A 9,726-nucleotide genomic window follows, 5' to 3' on the forward strand; every position below is an offset into this window, starting at 1 on the left:
CATTAAATTTAACTTCGTTGAAGGTGCTTTTATGTTTTCGTGATTTGAGTATTTCTATGAATGTTCCTGTACGATGACGTCGATCTGTAGATCCGAGCAGAAGTGGCTTCTGCGGTGAAAATATTACAAAAACAATTTTATATTAGAATATTAGTATTCAGAACGCATCGTGACATAGTCAGTATAAATGCGCATAAAGTAAAATCGCTATTTTACGCATACATCATCCATATCAGTGGCATTATTAAAATGAGGTTTCTGCAAGATATAATATGAGGGGAAACACGATAACACGATAAAAAACCTTCATACACGGTCTACGATAAAATAGTCGAGTGTCCCCGTATCAGGAGGACACCGGCGCCCCTCATGGCGCCTCCCTGCTGGACGGGCTGAAGCCTCGTCACCGACCGTCCCGAGTCCCAGGACCACCAGCACGTCCTCCTCGTCTCCTCTCCCAGGAGCTCCTGGCGAGAGGGTCCACCCCTCCTGAGCCGCAGTCGCGTCCCTACCTCGGGATTCAGTCTCTGTGAGGGGGGGTCACGACCTCAGACGAAGCCGGGCTTCATGGAGGAGGGCGGCGACACTTGGGGGCAGCCCTTGGTTCCGTTGGACTGCAGGCATCTGAGGGGAACAGAGGAGAGATCAGAAAGCGAGAAGTTCCACTCGGTGAGGTGGTCTGGAGGCGCGTGAGCTGAAAGCTGAGCCCTGGGCGGCTCTCGGGGGGCTTAGTCCCGAAGCGGCTCGGCGGTCTTACGTTACGGGAGGCCCACGGGGACCCACATACTTGAGGTGGAAGATGTGGGAGCAGGGCAGGGCCTGGAGCTGCTGGTTCTTCTCGCCGATGGACTCGCCGCACATGCCGCAGTAGAGCTCCAGCTCCTCCACGCACTGCAGGAACTTGACCACACTGCTCCCGCAGCTGCCTCCTGCTGGTCCTGGCTGCGGAACACCCCCTCGCTCAGGCAGTGCACCTCAGGCTGGTCAGCTGGAGAACCCACAGCGGCATGTTATTCACCGTTCCTCAGCTTGTCTCTGAAGGTGAGACGTGTGCTTCTTGGTGTTACGCACCTTGTTCCCCACGGCCTCCGCCAGATCCTGCGTCTTCTGGAGGATTCCAGTGCCTGGGAACCGGAGAGGAACGTCAGTCATCGTTCTGCTCCACACTGTCGGCAGCGGTGTTCCTACCTTGTCCAGCTCTTTTGCAGAAGACAGCACTTCCCCACTCCCAGGTAGATGGAGGCTTGTCCCAGCCGGTTCCCGATCTCAGTCATGATGCACATGGAAGACTCGTAACGAGGGAATGCTTTCTGGAATCGTTCAGATGAAGAACCTTACATGGTCACTCTGATGGAACATCTAGTCTGCAGCTAATGCTGAACATGAGAACGAGCTGAGAACGTTTACCGCTCAGATGATGTAGGAGGAGGAGTCTGAATTGAGAAGATGATTTGCATGTTCTCCATGTGTTGGCTTGTGCCGGGTTCCCCAGTTTCCTCTCACTAGGTGGACTTGGTGACTCTATATGTGGTGTGTGTGTGTGTGTGGTGTGTGGTGTGTGGTGTGGGGTGGTGTGTGTGTATGCGTGTGTGTGTGTATATGTATGTGTGCGTGTGTGTGTATGTGTATGTGGTGTGGTGTATTGTGGGTGTGTGCGTATGTATGTGTGTGTGTGTGTATGTGTGTATATGTATGTATGTGGTGTGTATGTGTGTGTGGTTGTGTGTGTGTGTGTGTGTGGTGTATATGTATGTGTGTATGTGTATGTATGTGTGTATGTGTGTGTGGTGTGTGGTGTATGTGTGGTGTATGTATGTGTGTATGTATGTGTGTATATGTATGTGTGCGTGTGTATGTATGTGTGGTGTGTGTGTGTGTGTGTTGTGTGTGGTGTGTATGTGTATATGTATGTGTGTATGTATGTGTGCGTGTGTATGTGTGTATATGTATGTGTGCGTGTGTATGTATGTGTGTGTGTGTGTGTGTGTGTGTGTGTATGTATGTGTGTATGTATGTGTGCGTGTGTATGTGTGTATATGTATGTGTGCGTGTGTATGTATGTGTGTGTATGTGTGTGTGTGTGTTTGTGTGTATGTGTGTGTATGCGTGTATGTGTGTATGTGTGTGTATGTGTGTGTGTGTGTGTGTGTGTATATATGTGTGCGTGTGTATGTGTGTATATGTATGTGTGCGTGTGTATGTATGTGTGTGTATGTGTGTGTATGTGTGTGTGTATGTGTGTGTATGGTGTGTGGTGTGTGTGTGTGTGTATATGTAGTGTGTGCGTGTGTGTGTATATATATGTATGTGTGCGTGTGTATGTATGTGTGTGTGTGTGTGTGTGTCTCTACACAGCAGCAGCACTCACATCAACATCCTTGCGACAGCGGTGGATGTCGGCGAAGTTGAGTAGACACATGGCCTGTAGGGGGCGATCTCCGTGCTGGAGGGCGATCTTCATGGACTCCTGCGAGGAGAGGAACGTCCGTAAAGCCCCACATTTCTAACACCGAAACCCCACCTGCCGCTCGTCTGGCGGCGCTTCACACACTCGTGCGGTCCAGACGCCACAGACAGCTGCAGCCGTCCCCGTCCCCGAGCGGGACGCCGTACCTCGCAGCACTCCATGGCGTCCGGCAGGCGCTCCAGCTTGCGGTACGCCACCGACATGTGGTACTGGCTCATGGCGCGGTACTTCAGGCTCCAGCTCTTGCCGTAGTCGTTGACCAGCTCGGCGGCCTTGCAGGGGAAGAACAGGGCCTTCTCGTAGTCCTGCGGGGACAGAGTCGGACGTTGAAACATGAGGACATTCCCGCATGCCCGACCCACCACGCCAGAATCCGGAGGATTACGGCCGGTAAATCTGCCGTGTCAAGGTGAGTCCAAGCACCTATATCCGTCCCGCACGTCTGTCCACCACACACACGCTTCTAGAAGCACGAGGTGACCTCACGATCGTACCTTCAGCTGGACGTAGAAGTTGCCCAGGCTGCAGCAGACCCGGCACTCCAGCATCTTGTCGTCGTTGTGGGGCGTAGCGCAGCGCCTTCTCGTAGCTCTCCAGCGCGTTCTGGAAGCTGCTGAGACCCAGGAAGGCGTTGCCCATGCTCAGGCAGACCTGGCCGTTCAGCTGCAGGCTCACCGTGGTGCCCTGCATGTTCAGGCAGGTCTTGCAGTAGGAGATGGTCTTCTGGAAGTCGCAGAGCTTCTCGTTGCTGCGGGCCAGGTTGAGGTAGCCCTCCGTCAGGTAGTCCGGGTCCTCCATCTCCCGGGCCGTGTCGATCTGAGCCAGGGCGTACTGGCAGAAGAGCGTCACACACACACGCGTCACGTCATGGGGACATTCACAGGGACAGACAACCTGGTGTCTCACACTATCAGACATGGAGACCCTTCATCCTCATACTGTGCTGAGAGCAAATATGGGGAAGACCTCCTACCTTCAGCATCTCTTTGTACTTCCCATCTCAGAATGGGCCGTGATCAGACAGCCCAGAGCTCGGAACTTCCCGCCAGGATCTGCGGTCTTCTCCAGCACCTTCAGCCAGACCTCCAGGGCTTTGTCCGTCTGGTTGGACTGGTAGAGGCGCAAGCCTTTCTCGATCTGCTGCTTAGTTTGGTCCTGGCCCATCTCAGCTCCGAAGTGCCTCATAAAAATGTTCATCCGCCTGGCCGGTCTCAGAGGTGCTGGATCACGTTCTTGTCCTCGTCTGGATTTTCCCGTTACTCCGGTCCCAGGAAGCCGAGAGGGAAATCTGATTTGTGGCGTAAACAGGATTGAAGGTCCCACATCCCTGTCATCGTCACTCTGGAAGACGTGGCCGGGCTGGTGGAGGAACCATTTCCTCGTGTCCTGCACCAAGAAACGTTCCTTGTTGTAGGACCTGGAGACTTGAGAAGTGGCTAAAGAAGTCCCGGTCGGAGGAGCCCAGAATATCTGCTGCCTCCACACCCCAGAGGGTGAAATTCTCCCCCTCCCCGTCCGGAGCTGGCGCTGCAGCAGATGTCCTTGTCACTCTGGACCAGTGTTCCTGCAGGAATCCAGCGTGACCCTCCGAAAAGCTCCAAGGTCACTCGGGGACGCCGCTCGTTCCAGCGTCCCACCAGGAACCTGCTGCGCTTCGGCCCAATCAGAATCGGACCAGAATTCCAGTGGAAAGCGTGACGAGAAAGGAGTGAGAAGGTCCGACCCGGCGGGACGGTTCTATAAACAGACGGCGGCGGTGGGCGGAGCCGCGGGACGACCCCGGTGTCAGCGTCTGATGCTCAGAATAGTCAGACATGCTGCTGCTCTTCAGTTACGGAACAACAGCTTCTTGAAGAACCTCCTCCCGTCCCCCGTCCCTCCGTCACATCCAGGGTACGAGCAGCGTAACGTCATCTTCTCCTCGTCTCCACGCCTCGATATGATTAAACGTTCATCTCGACTCGTGAGGGAATCAGAGGACGCGAATCGAGAAACGTTTCTTTATTAAAACAACGCTGAACACATGAACACGTCACAGGTCACGGTTATCAGGAGACACGTCCAGACCAAACCGATGGAGGACCAGAAAACCACTAATCATGAAAACGTCATACAAATAACAACCAGAAGAACAAAAAACGTATGAAAATACTTCTGAAGGAACAAAGTATTGACATTTTTATTCATATTTTGGATGACGGAGACGCCTGGACACCGGGACGGTCAGTTGGTGAGGAGGACCTTGGTGTCCTGGATGACGGAGACGCCTGGACACCGGGACGGTCAGGCCAACACGAACTGCCAGTTGGTGAGGAGGACCTTGGTGTCCTGGATGACGGAGACGCCTGGACACCGGGACGGTCAGGCCAACACGAACTGCCAGTTGGTGAGGAGGACCTTGGTGTCCTGGATGACGGAGACGCCTGGACACCGGGACGGTCAGTTGGTGAGGAGGACCTTGATGCCCTGGATGACGGAGACGCCTGGACACCGGGACGGTCAGTTGGTGAGGAGGACCTTGGTGCCCTGGATGACGGAGACGCCTGGACACCGGGACGGTCAGTTGGTGAGGAGGACCTTGGTGCCCTGGATGACAGAGACGCCTGGACACCGGGACGGTCAGGCCAACACGAACTGCCAGTTGGTGAGGAGGACCTTGGTGTCCTGGATGACGGAGACGCCTGGACACCGGGACGGTCAGTTGGTGAGGAGGACCTTGGTGTCCTGGATGACGGAGACGCCTGGACACCGGGACGGTCAGGCCAACACGAACTGCCAGTTGGTGAGGAGGACCTTGGTGCCCTGGATGACGGAGACGCCTGGACACCGGGACGGTCAGTTGGTGAGGAGGACCTTGGTGCCCTGGATGACGGAGACGCCTGGACACCGGGACGGTCAGGCCAACACGAACTGCCAGTTGGTGAGGAGGACCTTGATGCCCTGGATGACGGAGACGCCTGGACACCGGGACGGTCAGGCCAACACGAACTGCCAGTTGGTGAGGAGGACCTTGGTGTCCTGGATGACGGAGACGCCTGGACACCGGGACGGTCAGGCCAACACGAACTGCCAGTTGGTGAGAGAGGACCTTGATGCCCTGGATGACGGAGACGCCTGGACACCGGGACGGTCAGGCCAACACGAACTGCCAGTTGGTGAGGAGGACCTTGGTGTCCTGGATGACGGAGACGCCTGGACACCGGGACGGTCAGGCCAACACGAACTGCCAGTTGGTGAGGAGGACCTTGATGCCCTGGATGACGGAGACGCCTGGACACCGGGACGGTCAGGCCAACACGAACTGCCAGTTGGTGAGGAGGGACCTTGATGCCCTGGATGACGGAGACGCCTGGACACCGGGACGGTCAGGCCAACACGAACTGCCAGTTGGTGAGGAGGACCTTGATGCCCTGGATGACGGAGACGCCTGGACACCGGGACGGTCAGGCCAACACGAACTGCCAGTTGGTGAGGAGGACCTTGATGCCCTGGATGACGGAGACGCCTGGACACCGGGACGGTCAGGCCAACACGAACTGCCAGTTGGTGAGGAGGACCTTGATGCCCTGGATGACGGAGACGACGGAGGTGGCGGGGTTGAACTTGAGCGTGTTGGCGTCCCCCTTCTTGCACTTGTCCCGGAAGACGTAGATGCAGCCGTTGCAGCTGGCCACCTTCCAGAGCGCCGGGACGCAGCTCCAGGCCTCGGGGAAGCGCAGGCGCGTGAAGCTGTCCAGCAGCGGGTTGTAGCAGAGCAGCGCGTCGCCCTCGGCGACCACGAACACCAGGTCCTTGTGGGCGGTGGCGTGCATGCGCCCGGCGAAGGGCAGCAGGTACGGTTTGGTGCGGCACTTCTGCGCGGCGGCGTCGAAGCACTGGATGAGGCGCGAGGGCTTGGTGAAGAAGTCCATGTCGTTCTCCTCCCCGCCCAGCAGGTAGATGGTCCCGCCCAGGTTGACCCCGGCCGCCCCGGACACCGCCGTGTCCAGCTGGCTGGTCTCCGTCCACATGTTGTCCTGCACCGTGTAGAAGATGACGGCGTTGGACAGCGTGTCCTGCAGCGTCTTGCCGCCCAGCGAGTAGATGGCGTCGCCGGTCGGCACGGAGACGAGGGTGTGGTGGAGGCGGTCCCGCGGCAGGGGGGCGCAGCGCTCCCAGTCCATGGTGTGCATGTTGCACTTCCACATGCGGCGCGGGATGGACCCGCCCACCACGTACAGGTCGCCGCCGTGCTTGCAGGCCGCGGTGATCTGGTGGCACAGGCTGTTCTGGCCGCTCACGCTGATGGCGTCGTCCTCGTCACAGTGCAGGGACACGGCCAGCGAGTGCGTCCTCGTCTCCTCCTTACCGATCAGGTAGATGTGGACCTTCTCGCCGATCTCCTGCCGGAGAAAAGATCAGAGTCACACCAGCGTCACCACGGAAACCCCGTCACCTGCGTCCCCACCCGGTGGCTTTCTATTATATTGGAATTGGAGATGAGTGTCTGAGAAGCTCTGCACCTTCAGGCTGCCCTGCAGAAGATCGGAGAACTCCTCCCGCTCCACCCTGTTGTGGTTTATCCAGGAACTGATGGCAGCAGTGGGATTCTGGGAGCTCGGGACTCCATCTGAAAATAAAAATGCAAACTCAACGATAAAATTCCCAAAACAGGATCAACCATCGGTCGGTAAAGTTAGCACCTTAATTTACTTCCTTTTTCCTTCCTCTCATCCTCAACTTCTGCTGTTTTGGTCCTCAGTCCGAATTTTTATGAAAATTTTCCTGATATTGCCGGACAGAAACCCAACACCAGAGACACCAGAGATAAAAAACCGTATGACATCCTCGCCTCCGTTTGTAGGTCTACTCCAGCGGTTCCCTCACGTTTCCAGCAGAACATGATCATGTTCCCCCAACTTCCTGTTTATATCCCGTTTCAAAAACGTTTTACGCTACAATTTTGCTGTAAATAATTTCACTATATAATGTGCAATTGCAATAAATTCACAGTAAAATAATATTATTCAGCTTGTTGAGAATTTCAGGCTCATGGTGGTCCGCTGTACCAATGACAGTTTTCGAGGTTCCTATAACCTCCTCAAGAAGTACAAAAGGCCGCCCACACGCAAAATAAGCCAATCAGGAAGTGATCAGTTCACTGGGACTCAAACCATGAATATGGTCATTTTATTTTCCATTAATCAGACTAGAAGTTCATCTAAATCTTCTCTAAAGAGGAAGGTCTTGAGCTGCCGTGTGAAGGTGCTCAGTGACTGAGCTGGAAGTTCATTCCACCACCGAGGGGCCAAGACGGAGAAGAGTCTAGATGAGCGTCTTCCTTTTACCTTCAGAGATGGAGGGACCAGGCGAGCAGTACTGGAGGCTCGGAGTATACCAGGTGCAGTGCGAGGTGTAATAAGGGCTGTGAGGTAGGATGGTGCTACTCCATGTTTGGCTTTGTAGGCCAGCATCAGTATTTTGAACCTGATGGTGCAGCTACTGGGAGCCAGTGGAGGGAGCGTAGCAGAGGGGCGGTGTGGAGAACTTGGGAAGGTTCTGCTGAGGTTTCAGAGGCAGACCTAGAAGGTAGTTACAGAAGAGGCTGGTAGTAGCCTAGCAGGTAACACACTCACCTGTGAACCAGAAGATCCAGGTTCAAACCCCACTTACTACCATCGTGTCCCTGAGCAAGACACTTAACCCTGAGTGTCTCCAGGGGGGACTGTCCCTGTAACTACTACGTTACAGAATCCAGTTGTGAGTGTGGTCTGTGTTGCTGGATAAGTGCGGCTCTGTCTGATGATGTAGAGAAGGAATCTACATGGAGAAGGAGAGCTGGTTGCTATAGTTACTCTCTCTCTCGGGATATTCGTGCATTATGCAATATGTGGGAGATTTGGGATTGCTGTTTTTGCTGCGTGTGGACGTGGAGGACGCGCCTTTGATGATGTCGGTCAGCAGGCAGAGCGGCAGGTTGAGGAACTCCTCGGTCTGGTGCAGCTGGACCAGGTGGATCTTGGCGCAGTGTTTGGCCGCGGTGTAGAGCTCCTGGTCACTGTGTCTGTCCGCCAGCCACATCACTGCAGGACCAGGAGACAATATCACATATATTTACAGGTCGGCCTTTCAGTGACGGACACCTGTGGAGAAGAACCCGTAACCCGCTCACCTGAAGACAGTTCTTCACCTCCACCGTCCGAGACAGAAAGCGTGAACATTCCTCGAAGAGCGCGGTGAGCTGGTACATGTCCGCCATCTCGTAGGTGTCCTGAAGGTCCTCGACGCGCAGCTTGATGGTACCGTGGTAGATATAATCCACCAGCGACTGGAAGACCGGCGCGCTGACATCTTTCAGCTCGATGTGGCGGTCGCGAGCTTCTCTCAGGTTGGACGTGAACATGGAGCGGAAGAAGCTGCTCTGGGCGGAGAGGACCAGGCGGTGCAGCTGGAACTCCTTCCCGTCCACCGCGATGGTGACATCTGCAAACAGGCCGTCCTCCAGGCAGAGGTCCATGATGCTCTTCACGACACGGCCGGAGTGGGAGCGGTCGGTGAAGGTGTAACCCAGGAAGTAGTTCTCCTCTCCTGACGACCCGCCCACATCACTGGACTCCATCACATCTGTAAAGCACAATAACACATTCAGCGTGACGGACTCCGCCCACCCGACGCCACACCCAGTGGCTCCACCCACCTGAGTTCAGCTGCCACGCCCAAACGACTGCGGCACGTGACGCGTTAACAGGTCGAGGTCGGGGAGACGCTGCCTCGTCCTCCTACGATCAGCTTCATTACACAGTTAAACAAACCGCGGAGCACAATTATTATTCATAATCCCCAAAAAACGACGTTCACAGCTCTGTAGCTCAGCCAGCAGGTATCTGAGCTCAACATACGACAAAACGTCGCGTCGCTCCGTTTCCTGACGAGGCTGGACACTTTAATTCAACGTCGCTTACATTCCAGCTTCTAAGAACAGCGCTACGGCGCCATCTTTACGGGCGGCGCGCAGTGACGTCACTTCCGGCGCCTCTTCCGCGTCCTGCTGCCTCCACGTAAATCATCGCAGAGTATTCATGATTTCTGTGCTTTCTTCTGCTTAAAAACACGCATTATTTCCATAAAAAATGTTTACAAGACAGCAGTGAGATGAAAAGACAAGACAGAGACAAAGCTACAGATAAAGATGCTGAGATGTACATTACAGGCCAAAAGTTTGGACACCTTCTCATCAACGTGTTTTCTTTATTTTCATGACCATTTACGTTCTCACTGAA

At 55.1% G+C, this 9,726-nt stretch overlaps 2 protein-coding genes and 1 pseudogene across 2 annotated transcripts; 1 reads left to right on the top strand and 2 right to left on the bottom strand.

Annotated features, from left to right (window-relative positions):
* Positions 1–548: 548 nt before the first annotated feature.
* On the bottom strand, positions 549–3,717 carry LOC114779536 (43 kDa receptor-associated protein of the synapse-like; annotated as a pseudogene).
* Positions 3,718–4,088: 371 nt separating this feature from the next.
* LOC114779562 (uncharacterized) lies at positions 4,089–5,795 on the top strand. Its single transcript, XM_028967467.1, has 2 exons — positions 4,089–4,694; positions 4,755–5,795. The coding sequence occupies exons 1-2, from the start codon at positions 4,662–4,664 to the stop codon at positions 5,793–5,795; spliced, it is 1,074 nt and encodes a 357-aa protein (XP_028823300.1). The 5' UTR covers positions 4,089–4,661.
* Positions 4,454–9,412, bottom strand: LOC114779535 (kelch repeat and BTB domain-containing protein 4-like). The gene is made up of 6 exons (XM_028967425.1): positions 9,144–9,412; positions 8,615–9,070; positions 8,389–8,529; positions 6,970–7,076; positions 5,634–6,849; positions 4,454–5,260 (listed from the first exon to the last, which is right to left on the bottom strand). Exons 2-5 carry the CDS (start codon positions 9,063–9,065, stop codon positions 5,989–5,991), a joined length of 1,560 nt encoding a protein of 519 aa, XP_028823258.1. The 5' UTR covers positions 9,066–9,070; positions 9,144–9,412; the 3' UTR covers positions 4,454–5,260; positions 5,634–5,988.
* Between the last annotated feature and the right edge of the window lie 314 nt (positions 9,413–9,726).

This window comes from Denticeps clupeoides, unplaced genomic scaffold, assembly GCF_900700375.1.
Source record: "Denticeps clupeoides unplaced genomic scaffold, fDenClu1.1, whole genome shotgun sequence".
Lineage (NCBI taxonomy): Eukaryota > Metazoa > Chordata > Actinopteri > Clupeiformes > Denticipitidae > Denticeps > Denticeps clupeoides.